General features: G+C 51.3%; 6 protein-coding genes across 14 annotated transcripts; 3 read left to right on the top strand and 3 right to left on the bottom strand.

Moving 5' to 3' along the window:
• Positions 1–1,075: 1,075 nt before the first annotated feature.
• On the top strand, positions 1,076–2,289 carry PV09_00235 (60S ribosomal protein L24). Its single transcript, XM_016352940.1, has 3 exons — positions 1,076–1,248; positions 1,338–1,481; positions 1,647–2,289. Exons 1-3 carry the CDS (start codon positions 1,198–1,200, stop codon positions 1,920–1,922), a joined length of 471 nt encoding a protein of 156 aa, XP_016219197.1. The 5' UTR covers positions 1,076–1,197; the 3' UTR covers positions 1,923–2,289.
• PV09_00234 (uncharacterized protein) lies at positions 2,170–4,402 on the bottom strand. The gene is made up of 3 exons (XM_016352939.1): positions 4,102–4,402; positions 3,076–4,042; positions 2,170–3,021 (listed from the first exon to the last, which is right to left on the bottom strand). Exons 1-3 carry the CDS (start codon positions 4,297–4,299, stop codon positions 2,270–2,272), a joined length of 1,917 nt encoding a protein of 638 aa, XP_016219196.1. The 5' UTR covers positions 4,300–4,402; the 3' UTR covers positions 2,170–2,269.
• An 84-nt stretch (positions 4,403–4,486) lies between these two features.
• PV09_00233 lies at positions 4,487–6,355 on the top strand. Of its 3 annotated transcripts, XM_016352936.1 has the most exons (5): positions 4,487–4,968; positions 5,105–5,167; positions 5,236–5,580; positions 5,639–5,897; positions 5,966–6,355. In XM_016352936.1, the coding sequence occupies exons 1-5, from the start codon at positions 4,733–4,735 to the stop codon at positions 6,011–6,013; spliced, it is 951 nt and encodes a 316-aa protein (XP_016219193.1). In that variant the 5' UTR covers positions 4,487–4,732; the 3' UTR covers positions 6,014–6,355. The 3 variants fall into 3 exon arrangements, with proteins under 3 accessions (XP_016219193.1, XP_016219194.1, XP_016219195.1); XM_016352937.1 differs by having other exon boundaries at positions 4,487–5,167; XM_016352938.1 differs by having other exon boundaries at positions 4,487–5,580.
• Positions 6,356–6,856: 501 nt separating this feature from the next.
• Positions 6,857–10,916, bottom strand: PV09_00232 (uncharacterized protein). Its single transcript, XM_016352935.1, has 2 exons — positions 9,099–10,916; positions 6,857–9,041 (listed from the first exon to the last, which is right to left on the bottom strand). Exons 1-2 carry the CDS (start codon positions 9,490–9,492, stop codon positions 7,336–7,338), a joined length of 2,100 nt encoding a protein of 699 aa, XP_016219192.1. The 5' UTR covers positions 9,493–10,916; the 3' UTR covers positions 6,857–7,335.
• Positions 10,917–13,582: 2,666 nt separating this feature from the next.
• On the bottom strand, positions 13,583–15,260 carry PV09_00231. 3 transcript variants are annotated; one of them, XM_016352934.1, is made up of 6 exons: positions 15,051–15,260; positions 14,815–14,981; positions 14,368–14,749; positions 14,204–14,317; positions 14,021–14,136; positions 13,583–13,966 (listed from the first exon to the last, which is right to left on the bottom strand). In XM_016352934.1, the coding sequence occupies exons 1-6, from the start codon at positions 15,095–15,097 to the stop codon at positions 13,830–13,832; spliced, it is 963 nt and encodes a 320-aa protein (XP_016219191.1). In that variant the 5' UTR covers positions 15,098–15,260; the 3' UTR covers positions 13,583–13,829. The 3 variants fall into 3 exon arrangements, with proteins under 3 accessions (XP_016219191.1, XP_016219190.1, XP_016219189.1); XM_016352933.1 differs by having other exon boundaries at positions 14,815–15,260; XM_016352932.1 differs by having other exon boundaries at positions 13,583–14,136; positions 14,815–15,260.
• On the top strand, positions 14,196–15,899 carry PV09_00230. Of its 5 annotated transcripts, none has more exons than XM_016352930.1 (3): positions 14,196–14,524; positions 14,650–14,711; positions 14,765–15,899. In XM_016352930.1, the coding sequence occupies exon 3, from the start codon at positions 15,424–15,426 to the stop codon at positions 15,736–15,738; it is 315 nt and encodes a 104-aa protein (XP_016219187.1). In that variant the 5' UTR covers positions 14,196–14,524; positions 14,650–14,711; positions 14,765–15,423; the 3' UTR covers positions 15,739–15,899. The 5 variants fall into 5 exon arrangements, with proteins under 5 accessions (XP_016219187.1, XP_016219186.1, XP_016219188.1 ...); XM_016352929.1 differs by having other exon boundaries at positions 14,196–14,558; XM_016352931.1 differs by lacking the exon at positions 14,650–14,711.
• Positions 15,900–16,405: the final 506 nt, after the last annotated feature.

The raw sequence follows: 16,405 nt of genomic DNA, 5'->3' as shown, positions 1-16,405 counted from the left end.
TAATGCACGAAGCATACGACACATAGAGCTAGCTATTGTGCCTGGATATTATCACGGATGATGTTTTTATGAATTAAACCAGTTATTTCAGCTTTCCTTGCGGAGACTACGCAGAACGCTGAAAAGAAATAGCTGTGTCAGCCAATTCACTCCGCAAAATCAAGAAACTGTTACGGGAATTCCCGTGCCAATGTTTTCTACAATGGTTCTGAATTGCTTGACTTTCAATCTCTGTTCTTCTGTTCGTGATCACTGTTTATATCTGGTGCCTCAATTTGTCATGAATGGTTCGTCACATCGAGTAGTCTAGACCAGGTAACTCACTTTCATCTCAACTGCTTCGCAGCTAGCAAATGTTGACCGTTGATAGATGGTCAGACAGGACGTCAATGTCAACGAGGTTGCTGATTCAGATGTATCCCAACATTCTGTATAGTATGCATCTTGTGTCTCGTCTTTTTGACATCTACAAAAGGATGTGTTTAAAATGTCATTGAACACAGTCGAAGAGTCGAAGCTCAGGAGTATTTGGACCGCTTCCTGTCTACATATTTGCTTCAACTCAAACACCGCTCGAGACCTTGCCATCACAAGCGACATTCATTGCAGAGAAATCTCTTCCATCAGATTTGAGCCACTCTTTGGAAGCTTAAATGCATGCCCAGCGTTAATAGTAAAAGCCGCCTTTCGTCTTCTTGAACCCGTGGTAATACTTAGTACACATCAATCCGAGCCTCTAAAAGGCAAACTTATACCAGGATCAATACAGATCTAAGCGAACATCTTGGATTTAATCTTTATAAACTCAATCATCTACATTGGACAATCACCAACCAGTGTTTATCGATAGGTAAGCATATGAGGAGTGCAGTCACTTATGATGTCGCTGGATACAGCTGATGACAATTAGTCCAGTTGAGTTACAGGATTGGATGCTAATATCATTTTTTTGCATTATTGGGAGTAAATTGTACGAATACTTGTACACATGCAAGGATGGCTTCTCCAGAAGTTCCTGTGGTTGATAATGGAAATGAGTTGTTGCCACGTGATGATGCACGTGAAACCAACCCAGAGGTAATTTTTGACCAGGCACCAAGGCATCAAGGTCCACAACCTGCACACATCCCAAATTCCAAGAGGAGTTGTTAATTAGTAGCGACAACACATAATCCGCCCGCGCAACCGACCGTCACAATGAGAACTTACGACGATACCTTCAGCGGGCAGAAGATCTACCCTGGCAAGGTACGAATTTCCGATCAAGCCGTCCAATGTGTCTCTGGGCCATGGCTGTCATGCAAGAAAATGGTACAGCGACTGACTACAGCCATTAGGGTAAGCTGTACGTTCGTGGCGACAGCAAGATCTTCCGATTCCAGAATGGCAAGACCGAGTCATTGTTCCTCCAGCGCAAGAACCCTCGGCGAATTGCGTGGACTGTCCTGTACAGGAGACAGCACAAGAAGGGTATTTCTGAGGTGAGCTTTCTTCTCCCCAGTGCTTTTGCAAAAGGTTGTGGCAGAGGAGCCGACGTGAGCTATCGTAATCACGGGCGACTGTGCCGCAATTGACTCTCCGTCATTGCACTGCCGAAGTCAAGAAACTCTGAAGGTTTTCCTGGCCACCACTCACAATCATTATAGGAAGTTGCCAAGAAGCGCACCCGACGCACAGTCAAGCACCAGCGTGCGGTCGTGGGTGCCTCCCTAGACGTCATCAAGGAGCGTCGTTCTCAGCGCCCAGAAGCCCGCAAAGCTGCCCGTGAAGCCGCATTGAAGGACGCCAAGGAGAAGAAGAAGGAAGCGGAAAAGGAGAAGAAGAAGAACAAGGCAGCCAAGATCGCTGTTGCTGGTGGACGAATTCAGAGCAAGCAGGGTGCGAAGGGTGCGCAGCAGAAGGTTCAGGCCAATACGCGTTAGTCAATGAACAGTGGTTGATGTGATGCGGGGAGTGATAAATGCATGTGTGTGCGGACATGGCGTTCGAATACCGGACTTTGATATGGACGGGGAGCACCAGCTCTCATTTGTGTGGCTCTTTTCACGGGCCTTATATTATGCATGGCAAAGGCAAAAATCCCTTGTGAGGGTAGACATCAACTGACATGTGACGTCCTCTCGACGCTTGCAACCGTTCTATCTTTCTCCCCATGTCAAAAGATTGTATAGAGAATTGCGAGTGGGAAGTGAGGGCACAGTATGCGCAGGTCAAGCCGCATCATCGTATTTATCATCAGGACCTATTTGCGCCCAAGCTCTGGAAAATCTTATTTCATCAACAGGCTGACCACACTTTCCACACTCAACCTTCTCAAATCGCCGTAGTGTTGACCCGTTCCCAAGAAGATGACCGGAATACCGGTCGCATGTACCATACTAACCAGCGTGCCCACCATATCCCCAACGGTATCGCACTTACTAACAATGAATCCATCCAGTCTCCTCCCCGGCCCAAATGCCGCGTCAAAGTTGGTAGCCTGCTGCACCGAATCATTACCTACGAGCGCCTCACCCACCATGAAAATCTTATCTGGTTGGGCAAGCTGCGCGAACTTCTCCAATGAAGACATCAACCTCTGATCGTTGTGCCGGCGTCCCGCAGTGTCGATCAGAACGACGTCGAAATCCTGGTTTTTGGCGAATGCGATGGCATCCCTCGCAATTATTGCAGCATCTTTTCCATAGCCCTTCTCGAAGATCTCGACCTGACCACTGCCTTGTCGCTGAGTGAGTTCCTTGAGGTTGTTCACATGGACCTTGAGCTGCTCGACAGCACCAGAGCGGAAAGTATCCGAGGCAGCGATCAGAACTTTGTATTTGTTCTGAAGCAAGAAGTAGGCGATTTTCGAGAGGTTGGTGGACTTTCCAACGCCATTGACACCGACTATGGAGATGACATACGGTCGGTGTTGGGTTGCATGCACGGATTGAATTTCGCGGAGCAAGTCGGTTGGCGAGGTAGCGGTAAGGATCTTGGTGAGTGCTTTTTGCATGGACCCACGGATCGTTGATTCAATGCCTGTGAGTAGGGGGGTTAGTCTGATATAACTTGAAGTCGGAGCGATTCACGTACTAGTGAAGGAGCTCGTCTTCACGCCAACCAAGTCATGCTCAACACTGCTGCATAGCCGCACAGCCGCCTCACGAGCTACATTCTTCTTGATCAAGTGCTCCTCCATGCCTTTTAGCGGCTTGCTCAGATCCTCCTTGCTCAAAGTCTTCCCTCCGACCACATTTCGGAATAGCCCACCAATCGCCCCCAAACCTTGACCTACAAGACCTGTTGGAGGACCACTAGCGGAAGCTTCCTTTTTCGCCGCGTCTGCTGCTAATATGGTATTCATCTCCTCTCCGATGTCTTTGAGCACGTATTCGCCTTTCGCTGTACGTGAACCCCACTCCTCACTGTCCGCAGGCCCTGCAGATGACACAGGTCTGCTATCAGCTGAACTAGGCGCTGGCGCAGAATAATCAAGGTTTAAATCGTCTGCATCGTCGTCTGCGTATCCTGAGGCATCCCACTTGCGCATCTTCTTACTACCCTTCTGCACCTTCTTCGTCCTTCTCGCAGGTGACTCGTCACCTGAAGATGCTTGGGCAGAATTCAATACCGCATTAGCTTGTTTCCTTGCTCTTCGTGAGCCTTTTGGGCCTCCCTTTCCAACAAGAACGCTGTTCACGGCAGGCGAGTTGGGCCGCGAAGTGTCCGGTGTGGGTATCGGCGTCGCGTCAGTGGATGTAGTGTCGTACAATGGTTTCTGGGAGCCCTTTTGCAGGGCAGGCACTGGCGGAGGTTGCATTTCCTCAGCACTCGCATCGCTAGACGGCGGGGTAACTTCTGTGGAGAGGATTTGCTTTGCACCATTGAAACTCTTCTCCAATTCATGGATCTGCGCATCATAGTATTTGTCGAATTGACAATTGACGATCGAGGTATTTGGTTGCTTGATCTGATCTTTATACAGCTCCGAGAAGAGCGCTCGCACGTTATCCAAGAGTTTATCTATGTAAGTGATTTGCAAGAGCGATTGATACACAGCCTATGCAAGTGATCAGTTGAATCCATCTCTACGTGAAGCTCCATGGGATAAAGGCGTACGACAAAGATAATGCCGAGATCCTTAGCGGTACGCCACTTGATGGTGTGGCCATCTTTCCTAAAAGTCTGATCCTTTGTCGTTTCCTCAATGAAAGCGCTCTTGATCAGAGTGTTGATGAGCTGGGGTGCGACATCGACGTATTTGCGCGACCATAGGACGACGCCTGACGTCGTTATGATCTCGAAGGTGTCCAGCATCTCAACAGTTCTTAAGCCCGCGGTGCAAGAACGAGGAAGTGCTGCTAGAGTAATGGCTGGGTGGTGTGTGAGCAAAGCTATGACATATGGGCGACCACTTGACACATGGGTGCTTGCGGGCAATCCTTTTCGGGGTTCAGTGGCTTAATTATCGTTTGATGCCACTTTTCCACTTTGGGCCGCGAATCTGAGCAAAGCTGGAGTTATTGTTCAACAAACTGCGATATCTGAACGACCTCTTTTCACAACTCCTCTTCTGTTTGTCTTAACGCCTTCCTTTCTGGTTCCTTGCTCGCTTCGTCGAAGATCCGGTAACGGTCTTCTCCACGTGCGCATCTCTCTCACTCGTTCCCTCCACGTAACCCAAAACGCATTTCGCTCATCTAGGTCTCTGCAATCTGTCTTTCCGGCGACGAAGCAGGCAGTTGAAAACATGCAGAGACCGACCTTCTCGAGCGTGCCACCGGCGCATTCGCCTCCTCTACACCACCCAGTTCCTCAGCATATATCACAGGTGCCTAATATGAGGAGTCCACCTCCACCAGCGCCACAGTCGACGAGCCACGAACAGCAAAATTACGCCTATGGAGGATCTGGCTTCATACAACCGCCGTTCGGCGGATTTATTAATGAGAGCACCGCGCAGATGGGCGTGCAGATGGCTGAAAAGTAGGAGACACTTGCTCGTTGTGTATGCGGAGATCCGTGGACGTACGCATCTCGCGCTTCCTCGGTGATCCACAGTCTTCCTCGTTGCATACGTCGTGTGAGATATCAGCACGCATATTGACAAGGTTGATTTTAGATACATGGACCAACAATTTTCGCGATATGTCAACGTGAGCGCCTTAAAGAACCTATTCAATGTGTAAGAATCAAACAGGATCACCTTGCGATGCATAGGGCAGAAGTTGACTCTGGTACTCTCCGCTGCAGGTCTAATAGCTACGTAATCAACAAGCTGCTCATAATCCTTCTTCCATGGCGACACAAGCCCTGGGCTCGGAAGCAGGCCTCATTCGGTAGTTCGGAAACTGTGCAGTACTTACCGCCTAGAGAGGACGTGAACTCGCCAGACGCCTACATTCCTACCATGGGCGTGGTTACTTATGTTCTTCTCAGCGTCCTGCTCGCTGGACTGAGAGGAGCATTCGATCCGGCGCTGCTGAGCTCTGTGCTCACCTGGGCGTTCCTGATGATTGGTCTTGAAATCATGATTCTGAACCTGGCAAAGTACTTTCTGTCCATCAATTCGGTTTCCTCCTTACTGGATCTCATCAGGTAATTACGGCCCCGATAGAACTGGTTTGAAAGACTCGTGCTCATGCATTTCTGAAAGCTACGCTGGCTACAAGTTTGTCGGCATCAACGTCACCATCCTGCTTGCTGAGATCTACAACAGAGGCGGAGGCACAGGAGGTTGGTTTGGCTGGGCCGTCTTCTTGTATACATACAACGCCAACGCTTTTTTCCTCCTTCGATCATTGCGATACGTGCTGCTTCCTCAGGACTCGGGAGCACCAGGAGTCGCGTACGGCCCGGGTGTGAGTTCTCGCAGCCTCAAGCAGTCTCGGACATATGCTCTGGCAGGTTACGCTGTAAGTTCTTCTTCCGCGCTGCTCGAAAATATTTCTAAAACCTCAATGCTGATCAATTATGGCATCAGTATCTCGCACAGTTCTTCTTCATGTACATTCTGTCTAACAACGTTTGATCGCACCTGGCCGTTTGGTCAGAAAAAAAAAACAAGGCCCCATGAAATGGGTGCCAGAGGGAAAAAAGACCTCTACGTCCAACGCCAGGTACTGGTTCAGAATGCTGGGTGAGCCCAATCCACCAGGGTTCAGCTAAGACGGGTGGAGAGAAACGTCAGAAGAAGGAAAGTGTAAAATTAGGACCACCTGCCGCTGCTATTACAGCATATACGAACATGGTGGAGCGAGTCGACGAAACATCTCTTGGCCCGCAGTATTGTATGAAGAGAATCACAGACAGATTCCCCTTTGCGTAGCGAATGAACATGACCAAAGGGGGCCATACAGCCCATCGATGTGAACTGCATCTTTGATCCCCCCGTTGTGCTTGCGTGCGTTGTTCCCAGCTCGAGATAGGCAACGCGGTGTGACAACTGACCACGCCCTGATTCGGTAAGGACCATGCGGCCTCACCAGGTGCCCACCTTTCTATATAGGAGTCTGCAGCAACTGAAATCCTCCCACGATGATCTTGGATGACGAGAAGCTCTTCATTCTCTTTCTTTTCTCTTGGTCGCCCGCAGTAAATCCTCCTCCCATTACGTGATCTGCTCATATTTAATAGCAGCACACTTCTCTCCTTATAATAGAGGAGCAAGCGTGAGCCCATCTGTACGACATAGTTTTCCGCCTCATGCGCCATAAACCCTGTTGCAATCAGTGACTTGAAGCTTGGTAGCCAACACAACTCTTGTTGGAAACTACAATTCTTTAACCTTCCAAGTTCAAGGAAACGTCTTCTTCCTCTAATCCTTCAGTGTGTTGACATAAAGACTGATCTGAACGAAGGCCGAAGTCCATGCTTGAAGAATTTCTTTTCTCATTCATAGAATGGTTTACTTTAGTGGTATATATTACCTTCATCCGAATTTCCATCCGGAATTCCTATTCCATTCATGCCTTTACTACTCCTACATTGACCGTTATCAAGAGGTCAGGGTACTATTGGTATAGCAAAAGGAAAAAAATTTAGCCTTCGCACACTTGACGACACAAAAAAAACAGAAAGAGGAGAAGAGATCGAGGGGGTACGTATATGCAAATGTGCAGAAGCTCCTTCGCCACTGGCACATCTAGTCGTATATCTTTCCCTTCTCTCTTTCTTTGGGGTATGTTCTCAAACCAATGTCTCTTAGTTTCTTCCATCAGTTGATTTGTACAAGTCGGGAAGGTGAGTGTTAGTTGTGTATATGGAAGTGTTTTTTTGGTGGGGCAAGTCTCGTTCAGTGGGTCGAATCCTTCGCCGCTGACATGACTTCAATCGAACTTTAACCGGAGCAGACTACAGGATACCGGACCACATACCAGGACCGCCAGTAAATGACATGACGTTTCCAGCCTCGCTAGCACAGCACGCGCGCTTCCTGCCCAGATCCTTCTGAATTGGCAACCTCCGCTCTGGGATTGACCGCGCTGGCGACTGCAGCGCCTTCGCGGTGTACTCAGGGCAGGTGGGTGTCTTCATGCCAGAAGGGCAGGGACTTTGCAGGAAAACAGATGGTTCTGCAGTGGCACTGTCCGAGATAATGCACGTTATAGGATCTGCAAGATAGGATCTCGCATTCGAGCCGAGAAACTCGCGCACATTCTGATGCAGGGATAGGTCGACAGAGGATCGACCCCTCTTGCGGCCCTTGGATGGACTATCCTGCTGCTGCTCGCGCTGGCGAATTGGAAGCACGGTTGGTACTTCGTCTGAGAGCTTAAGTTCTTCCACGTCAGGCGAGGACATCGACTCGTTCATGAGCGGCTTGATGGTGTATGATCCGTAGTAGTCCGTCCCAGGCTCCCTGTGCGTAGGCAACGCCTGCGAAGTGAGCATCGGACACGGCAAGCCCGCGCATCGCAAAGTCGCCAGTCGGTTAAGTTTGACCGATGTAGGCGCACATGCATTTGCGCTGCAGAGTGACGAGGCCGATGAAATTGACGAGGCACGTGAGGAACGCGAGACGGATGAGTTGTCCGAGATCATAGACTCCGGGGATGAGGTCAACGAACTCCCTGATATAGACTGGAGTGATGGCCTGCGCCCTGAAAGCTGATATGTCTCCAGTCCATGGTAGGGCTTGTTGCTCCAGTTATAGTCAACGGTCGAGCGAGCTACACAGGCGTTCTGGAGCTGGCTCATGGCCGAGGAAATGGATGGTCGACGAGAGTTATAGCCAGCTACACTCACAGCAGGAGTGCTGCTGACAACAGGTGGTGTGAGGATAGGGGTGGGTAGTGGACCCATGCGATTAAGAGATGGAGTGGGGGGAAGCATGTTAGGGATCGGCTCCAAGACGCGTGGGATGCCGGCGAGCCCGGTAAGTGGACTCTGCGGAGTCGGTGTGGTGTCGTTCGAACCGATGAGGTCTACAAATCGTGGAGTTACCGGTGAGGCCTTGCGTGGTTCTAAATGGGCCAGATTGAACTGCCCGCGTGGCGCGATGTCCACGGTGTCAAGAGCGGGGGTGAGGTGGGGAACAATCGACTTCCAGTCGAAGCACATCGACAGCAGCGATGAGCCAGGAGTTGGAGGTTGATGGGACGTATACTTGATGAGGATGTCTTGCCATCGTTCGAACAATCCCTCAGGTACGTGTAGCTTCCAATTGACCGCCTTGAGGAACGCCATCTCGTTCGTATTAATCTCTTCAGTCTTCAAGCCCGAAATCCTGCTCCAGGCACGAGCTGAGTAGTTACGATCCTGAAGATACTTCGATGCCAAAATGAGCGCAGCGAGAAACATCCGTCTACCACACTGCAAAGCACGGGAGGACAGTGAATCGTCGCGCTGCTCCATGGTAAAGTCGTACTTCGGAACGTGAGATTTGATAAGGATCAGGTAGTACAAGGCGACCTGAAGAGTTGAGAAGCTAGTTCGAGATCGTCTCAGCGTCTCCTGAATGAATGTACGAAGCGGAAGAACACCGCTGCGACCTGACTCGCTTGGGCAATGTGGCACTGAGAGGGGCCAGATGACTTCTACCATTTGGGTGGCAGAGTCTCCAAATTCTGTCAGTACATGTTCACCTGTCTCAAAGATAATCGTTTGCTGCTCACCGACTAGGCATTCCACAAATTGCCCCTTTCGTTCGCTTTGACGTATCAGGGTTGGAGGCCGCTGAGCTGACACTGAACATCGTCGAGGATGTTGTCTGTGTTCTGAAGCGATGGGCACCTCACTTGTCTTAATGGGGGGAAGTGCACGTCTAACAGTTTGCGGCACTTCATCCCGACATTGAGAAGACCGCCAGGGGTCTTCCGTATCCCACTTTATCCGGTCCGATCCATGGGACCTCAAAGAACATGCCGAAGTCTCGGAGAGCTGTGAGGCTGTGTCCACCGAAAAGACAGACGAGGAAGAGGAAGAGGCGGATGACGAAAGAGATGAATGGTACGGGCACGTAGAGGGTGTGACTGAGATAGCCGCGGGCAAACGGCGATCGACAGTCATGTTGATACAATTGATGTGAGCAAAAAAGAAAAAATGGGATGATTTGCGGGTTAACTTTTGTCAAGTCCCGAGGTGCTCGAATGTTATTTTCAAACGCTGATCTTGAGAGAAAGATCGGAGGTACCTTTACCGTATAGAGAGAACCGTTCGATTGTGCAGCGCCGTGATCGAAAGAAGTCGAGGATCGACTGCTAACGAGCCCGAATTCCACAAGTGCTTCTGCCCTTTTCCGGCCTGAGGATGGGGAAAATGGCAGAACAGCGGAAGCGCTGTTCGTGTGACCAAAGCGAATACAAAGTCAAAGGATAAGACTTTGGTGCTTTTGGGCTCCAGCCACCGTCTGCTACAGAATCACCAGAGATAAGACCTTGTATTCGAGACGCACCGCAGGCACTTGGAGGAGATGACCAGACGCTCGCTGTTGCCAGAGAGAGGCGACGCAGCGAATGACTGAGTCTTGCTCGAAGAGTTGCGGGAGAATCTAACAAGGCGCGCCCACGGAGACCGAGGCCTTATCTTTTGACGTAGCGGTGAAATCTGAGCGACGGATGACTGGAGCGATGGATTGAGCAAGAAGCATTTTGAATTCTCGCGAGCGTTGGTGAGTGATGTATTTGTTTGAGACGCGGAAGTCTCTTGGACAGGTTTGTTGTTCGACGAATGGAGTTGGCTGCTAGCGGGCAAACATGCGAGTAGAGGCCACTTTATTTCATGCGAACAAAGACTTCCGGAAGAGAGGATGGTGGGAGGATGAGCAACAACAAGGAGGAGTGGTGGTGGTGGCGACTGGGAGCCGTGAGGGTCGACGACAGGTATGACTCGTCGAGGGAGCAAAGGGGAGAGGCTGATGTGGTTGAGGTGGCCTTGTATAGCCGCGACGTTTGTTCGAGGCAGGCTGTGTGGCGACGAGGTCGGGGGGGGAGTCAGGTGGGCTGGGCCGCGAGTTTAGCGGGCAGGCGCTACAAGGCAGCGGAGGCTACCGTGTCGAAGCGCCAACGGCAGATGCGAACAGGTCGTGGCCTGACTGGTGGTGCGGCTTCAAGACGAGGAGATGGGAAAATTAAGCTTGGACGGATGACCGTACGGGAATGACGGGTGGGAGAATATGAGTGGAGAGATAAAGTGACGGATTAAATGAAGTAACGGGTGGCGATGTAGCCTAAAGGTGGTTCAAAGGATTAGGGATGACTGTTTCCTTTGAGGCGGGGAGGAGATGTGAAACCAAGCGTTGGCCTGGCGGAAATGGGTGGAACACTCCGGACAAGGAGGCTGAAAAGGAAGAAAAGACGTTGAGGAGACTTGGGAGCAGGAGGCGAGAGATTGGGAGAGCACCCAGCAGCGCCTTAGGAAGTGGAAGTGAGAGGCATTGGCATGATGCTGTGCCTGGACCTTCAGCACTAAGGGCGAGACTGCGAGACGCGGACGGAGGCGAGGTAATAACTGAAGGGGGAAGCGCAAGACTCGGCCACGGCGGGCGTGTTGCTCACCCAACTGCGCGAGGTGGCCCATGCGTCGTTGTCCCGGCTGCGCTGGGAGCGCCAGCTTGTCCCGTAGCAGGAGTGACTCCAATCATGCTCGGCCGTGACTCCCACAACCGTGTCCAGTCGTGCCTGCCTCCAATCACCATCCCAGCCCGCGCACAGCGGCCAGGCCCCAGCCCCACTTTTGGCGTCAATTCTGGGTCATTGCGACTGCGGCGACTGGAAGGCGCGACGTCTGCACACGCACGCACGTCCGCGCCCACACCCTCTCTGACACACTCGCAGTCTTCGTCGCTCTCTCTCCGCTCAGCAGAGTCTCTCGCTTCTTGCTGTTCTGGACCTGCTGCTACAGCACACGCACACACACCACACACATGCATTCCTCTTCCAGAACGTGGGCCTCGCTCTCCCCAGAAAATGTCCGAACATGAGCCAAAAATGGCCGGCAGCACTGCATCCGCGGGGGAGCCATCCCTCAGCCTGATCGTCGTGCCCTTGTCCTCGCCGCCTTGCGTGTGTAGAGAGAACTGCTCTCGATCGACGGGCCTTTCCATGCCATTCCTTTCCTCTCCGCTCAAGAGAACATCGCCACTCGCGCACGAAACATCAAACCACGGCTAAGTGATCGTACCACCAAGCGTCAACGCGCTTGTACTTGGGCTCGTGTTGCTCTGGCTGGGCCGCTCTGATCTTTTTGGGTGCGGGACATCTAACTATGGACCTGTACACTCAAACACCCCCGTCCTCCAGGCGCTGACCAATGTTCTCAGCTGCTGCTGCGCTCTGTGCAGCCTATCGTTGCCCTTACGAAAGTACTACGCAGTGTTCGGTACGCAGGATGAAGTTCCGTACGGACGTACATCACCAGGTTACGGCATCCTGTACACCATCAAATCGCGCTGTACCCTTCTACACAGCCTCCAAACACATCAGTCAAGCCTTCTTTTTTCTCATCCTTCTACCACGCTATCAATCCTATCCTTACAGACCAAGCCCATTTGTGGCTTTGGTCTGCCTGCCCTCAGATCTGCATCCTGGTTGAACCACCCCCTCCGTCTGATTCTTGTCTCAGTGCATGACGTCCAAGTGTAGCTTCACCCCCGTTTTTTTCTGCTCTGCCCCGTCTTACTCTAGGATTTGGATGCATCGATACTCTCACAAGACTGCGTTCGTGGTGGGGTGTCCAAGCGGTGCGACTCACGCTCGCAGAGACAGCGTCCAATCACGCGGTGGCCAAACATGCAACCCCTCTTCGCTCAGTGATTCCGTGCAACACGCTGATTCGGCCTCCTCCTCGTACCCTGGGAAGGCTTCTTTCTTGGGGTGGGTTATGTTTGCTGACCCATACCACAACCGGAACCTCCCTCAAGGGCTCCAATGTCTCCTGCAAACCCATTTTCATGTCGTGGCAAATAGTTCGTCGTGCGCTTAAACTTGTTCGGTTGGTTGAGTCACCCACGTCCGAGCGGCCGCAAACTTTGGCCCTCCGCACGGTGAGCACAAGAAAATTTTGTGCAGCGTCACGCCTGCATCCAGCGGCGCCAGCACCTCGAAGTTCAAATCTGATTAAGCAGAACACCCAATACGGACTGTGCGGCTTTGCACTCGTGTCGCTCGCTGTCAGATGATTACGAACGTCTCCACGCTGGCGAATCGAGATACAACCTTCCCATTCCGAGCCTAGCTACCAGCTTGGAAGATTCGTCCATGCCCCGAAGAACGTCGGGGAAGAAAAAGGAAGAGTAAGTCGGCCGTGCTTCCTCTCCCGCACTACTACGAATACATGCTTGATCATTTGGCGCTGTGGTACTTTTTGCTTAGAGAGCAACACGCGGGTCTGGCCGGGCTCCGGTCATTCGGTTGTCAAATATTGGTTTTTTTTTTTGCTCATGGAATTCCCAACGATTGGAATCGAGGGTGGCGACGGAGAATTATCAATTTTTTCCCTACAGGAGCACGGTCTAGTACGGGCAAACAGTCCTGCTGAGACAAAGACCATCTTTGCTTCGCCGGAACGAGACGAGGCGATAGTTTTCGGACAGTCTTCGTTACACTGGATGGAAACGTAGGAGTCATTCGCAACACCACTGAAAGGGGCAAAAACACCTTGAGAGAGGAAGGAAACTTGCCGATGACCGAATAACGCGTGTGAGTCAGCACATTAAACTGGCGGCTATTGGCGCAATCCACGAGCCGATCTCGGGCAAACTACATCCACCGATGTTTGGTGGATCGATGACCAGGTGGCTAAACACCAAAGAGATGACTTCCACTAACTTTTTGCCGTGTCCCATGCTGCTGCCTTGAGATCATGTGCAAACCTTACCTACAGCCTTTTGCCTCACCATAACAACAGGAACCATGGCATGGCCCAGCAGAATTGCCCAAGGCAAACCTCTCGGTGTGGAAGGTTTCACGCATGTCTCGCCACGCACACGAGCTGCTCAGCCTGGACGCAGCCTGCTTCTCAGCAACTTCAGCCGCGCGAAAGGCTGCTGAACACATGCTACATGGCTTCTGTCCGAGCTGACGACCTACCTCCAATGAAACGAAATTGTTATCCATGAATAGGCTTATTCAGACTAATCTTGCAGCAGGGAAAGGTCAACGTGAGGCGTGCACGACAGCCTTCTTTGAAAGGGTTGCAAAGCAATACTTCGTGAATTTTTTTTTCTTTTTTTCTTGCTCTGTGAACCTTATTCCTATCCAATTCGGGCACTCACTGGCATCTTTTTCCGGTCTAGATGGACTACTCCCTGAGGGGAACGTACAGGTCGCGAAAGGTGTGAACGTAGCTTAACCAGCCCTTGCTTTCTCATGATGAATCACTCGACCACACTCCTCTTGGCCGCCACTCTACGATGATCTCGCAAATGGGCAGCCTTCTCCTTCTGAACTCATCTCTCCATGTGGCATGTCTGCTGCCGCAGAACTGACTGATCGACGGTCCATGTTCGGCCTTATCTCGTTCGAAACTACGCTCGCGTTTGTCGCTGTGGTGGCGTTGTCAGCAGATGCGTCCAATTTGGGATTCTCCGGGTGCATGCCACTCTCCCTCTTGACCGAATCCTCCTCAGGACCAAGCTCTGCGCTGCTGTGAGATTCAGGCTGCGAGGCCTTGGTCACGCCGTTAGGTGCAACCTGACTAAACATCGACATTGGGCTGGACCCGAGATAATCAGCTCATGGTCGTCGCACTTCAAGTGGAGCTGACGGTCAATTGTACATACTCAAACCACGTTTCCAGATGCACGATCTTCATGTCTCCGTCAAGATCGGCGACGGTCACACCCTCGATGTCGATAATTCCGTCGTGTGCCTTTGCCATCACCTTTTCTCCGTTACTAGACGTGTCAGTCCCCACCTACAGACCTGTACAACCTACGTAACCCACCAGTTGAAAGCGATATAATCATTCTTCATCCATCCCCAATGACGCCAGCGGAATGCCACCTTGGGTGGCCCACTGTACACTTCCAAGACTTCCCAGGCAAACGTAGGCATCATCCGCTTGAACGTCTTGTGGCTGACGGAAAAATCATTATGCTCCGGTGAGTAGTACTCGCTTGGTGGTAAAATGGCATTGTACGTGCCCTGCTTCAACATGTAGTCTACCGAGGAGCGCTGCTTGCCGTTCATCGAAAACGAATATCGCTCCTGATTGATTGTACGCCAGTCCTCGAGCCGTGTTTTGAACGAAGCCTCTATTTCCCAATTCTTCACCAGATTCTCGACTAGGTCCGGCAGAGACCCTGCAGCGTGGTTGCATCGTTTTGCTAACCTTCCATCAGTCTGACTCTTTCTTCTCGCGTGAAGTGTAGCATTGGAAGGGATAGCGCACTCTCTTCATAAACCTTTCGTGTCTTCGTATAGTCCGGCTTCTTGCCAAACCTCCAGATGGACGAGTCGTCGTTCAGAACGGCGTTCGGATCGGTATAAAAGTCGGGCAGGGCTGGCTTAGATTCAGCCTTACCCGATGCTTCCTGTACATCCGCCATATTCTTCTTGCTTCGAGCAAAAGTCAGCAGAGAGTGCGGAATTGAGATTATGCCGGTAAAACCGTCAGAGAAAACTCGCAGCAAAGACCCCAGGCCGCGACTGATAATGGTGGTCAAGCGGTCCATGGTATTTCTCTTATATTACGCCCCCGTACTCTGAAAGTGGAAAAAGCAACGAAAATTGCATCAGACGGCTGTCAGTGCGTGGACGGGGAAAATAGGAAGGAGGATCGATGCTTCAAGAACTTAAGGTCAGTGGCGTCTACACTGGCATCTTCAGACAAGCATGGCGACATTCGTGCGACCGTGGGCCCAAAGCTAAATGGTATATGAGGCATGCGAGGTGCACGTCCTCGCCTTTACACCGTGAGCTTGGTACAATCTGGATCCTTTCGGACATGGGGACATATCTAGGCAGAGACGGTCGGTAGAGGATTGCCAACAATAAGACGATGGCATATCATTTTTATCGCGTACGATATCTCAGGGTGCGGAACCACATCAGGTCGTTGGGTGCACATAGAGATACATTCCTACAGTCTCGAGCTGCCTTCCATTCTCACCGGTGCTCTCTGTTCGGCGCTCGCATTGTCCACAGGTTGTTTCATAACGGGACGACAGCAAACGAGGCTTACGCTGGGTTCAACGGTCGAGAAACCTTATCGACAAACGGTCAGGCAGAGGCAGCGCTCTTCCCGGCGCCTACGCGAGCTGCGTCTCACCTGCGGGTCGCAACGGTAACGGGATGGAGGCAACACCAGGTTTGATTGCTACCCTTCCTGGCAATCAAACAACCCGTTCTTTGGGCCGTCTGCGCTATATGCGCATGCGCGAAGTTAGCAAAGACTTCCCGGCACGTGAAGTCGGCGTTAGGTGAAACGGGGTCTTAAAAAAGAATCAAAAAAAAGTATATACTTTCTCTTCAGACTATTTTAGCCGGATTGGCTATGCTGAATCCTTGCTTTCCCTGTTTCTTCTGAGAGTTTGAACGTCGACCAGACATTTCGAAGGAGTGTACACGTAGCACGGAAGGATGCCCAACGCGAGCCGTGTCACCATGCCATGTGCAGTTACCAAAACGCGAGCACATGGCATGAATGCCACGCTAACGTAGCGCAACGAAAGAAGAGGTTAAGATACGTGATCTACAGCAGCCAATAATCTCGGCGCTAATTCTGCTTGGGAAGGAGACACTGCGTTAGCCATGTGGCAGCAGTGGGATTTCTGAAAGGTAGGCCCGAAAAGCACGTTTGACAATTGAATTCTTTTCTCGTGTTGAAACGCCATCCTATCTCGGCCTGACTCCTACACTTCGACCACCCTCGGCTTCAAGCATGTTCATAAAATCGGGGTGGGGAAATGAGTGTTCTGTTGGACAGTTGCACTCTTTTTTTTTCTCGTTATTTTTAGAGATTCCAAACACGTGACAATAAA

Source organism: Verruconis gallopava (genome assembly GCF_000836295.1).
Source record: "Verruconis gallopava strain CBS 43764 unplaced genomic scaffold supercont1.1, whole genome shotgun sequence".
Taxonomy (NCBI): domain Eukaryota; kingdom Fungi; phylum Ascomycota; class Dothideomycetes; order Venturiales; family Sympoventuriaceae; genus Verruconis; species Verruconis gallopava.
The sequence above is the reverse complement of the archived record's forward strand: the minus strand, read 5'-3'. Positions and strand labels throughout refer to the sequence as shown.

Excerpts from the sequence above, each read along its gene's own strand:
- PV09_00235 (XM_016352940.1), top strand. The coding sequence starts at position 1,198 with ATGAGAACTTACGACGATACCTTCAGCGGGCAGAAGATCTACCCTGGC. Across the intron at positions 1,249-1,337 it reads AGAAGATCTACCCTGGCAAG|GGTAAGCTGTACGTTCGTGG; the intron begins GTACGAATTTCC and ends TACAGCCATTAG. Across the intron at positions 1,482-1,646 it reads ACAAGAAGGGTATTTCTGAG|GAAGTTGCCAAGAAGCGCAC; the intron begins GTGAGCTTTCTT and ends CAATCATTATAG.
- PV09_00234 (XM_016352939.1), bottom strand. The coding sequence starts at position 4,299 with ATGCTGGACACCTTCGAGATCATAACGACGTCAGGCGTCGTCCTATGG. Across the intron at positions 4,043-4,101 it reads ATCTCGGCATTATCTTTGTC|GCTGTGTATCAATCGCTCTT; the intron begins GTACGCCTTTAT and ends TCACTTGCATAG. Across the intron at positions 3,022-3,075 it reads GAAGACGAGCTCCTTCACTA|GCATTGAATCAACGATCCGT; the intron begins GTACGTGAATCG and ends CCCTACTCACAG.
- PV09_00233 (XM_016352936.1), top strand. The coding sequence starts at position 4,733 with ATGCAGAGACCGACCTTCTCGAGCGTGCCACCGGCGCATTCGCCTCCT. Across the intron at positions 5,168-5,235 it reads TTAAAGAACCTATTCAATGT|GTCTAATAGCTACGTAATCA; the intron begins GTAAGAATCAAA and ends TCTCCGCTGCAG. Across the intron at positions 5,581-5,638 it reads TCCTTACTGGATCTCATCAG|CTACGCTGGCTACAAGTTTG; the intron begins GTAATTACGGCC and ends CATTTCTGAAAG.
- PV09_00232 (XM_016352935.1), bottom strand. The coding sequence starts at position 9,492 with ATGACTGTCGATCGCCGTTTGCCCGCGGCTATCTCAGTCACACCCTCT. Across the intron at positions 9,042-9,098 it reads ATTTGTGGAATGCCTAGTCG|ACTCTGCCACCCAAATGGTA; the intron begins GTGAGCAGCAAA and ends CAGAATTTGGAG.
- PV09_00231 (XM_016352932.1), bottom strand. The coding sequence starts at position 15,097 with ATGGACCGCTTGACCACCATTATCAGTCGCGGCCTGGGGTCTTTGCTG. Across the intron at positions 14,750-14,814 it reads ACGAAAGGTTTATGAAGAGA|CAAAACGATGCAACCACGCT; the intron begins GTGCGCTATCCC and ends ATGGAAGGTTAG. Across the intron at positions 14,137-14,203 it reads CATCTGGAAACGTGGTTTGA|CCCAATGTCGATGTTTAGTC; the intron begins GTATGTACAATT and ends TCTCGGGTCCAG.
- PV09_00230 (XM_016352931.1), top strand. The coding sequence starts at position 15,424 with ATGGCATATCATTTTTATCGCGTACGATATCTCAGGGTGCGGAACCAC.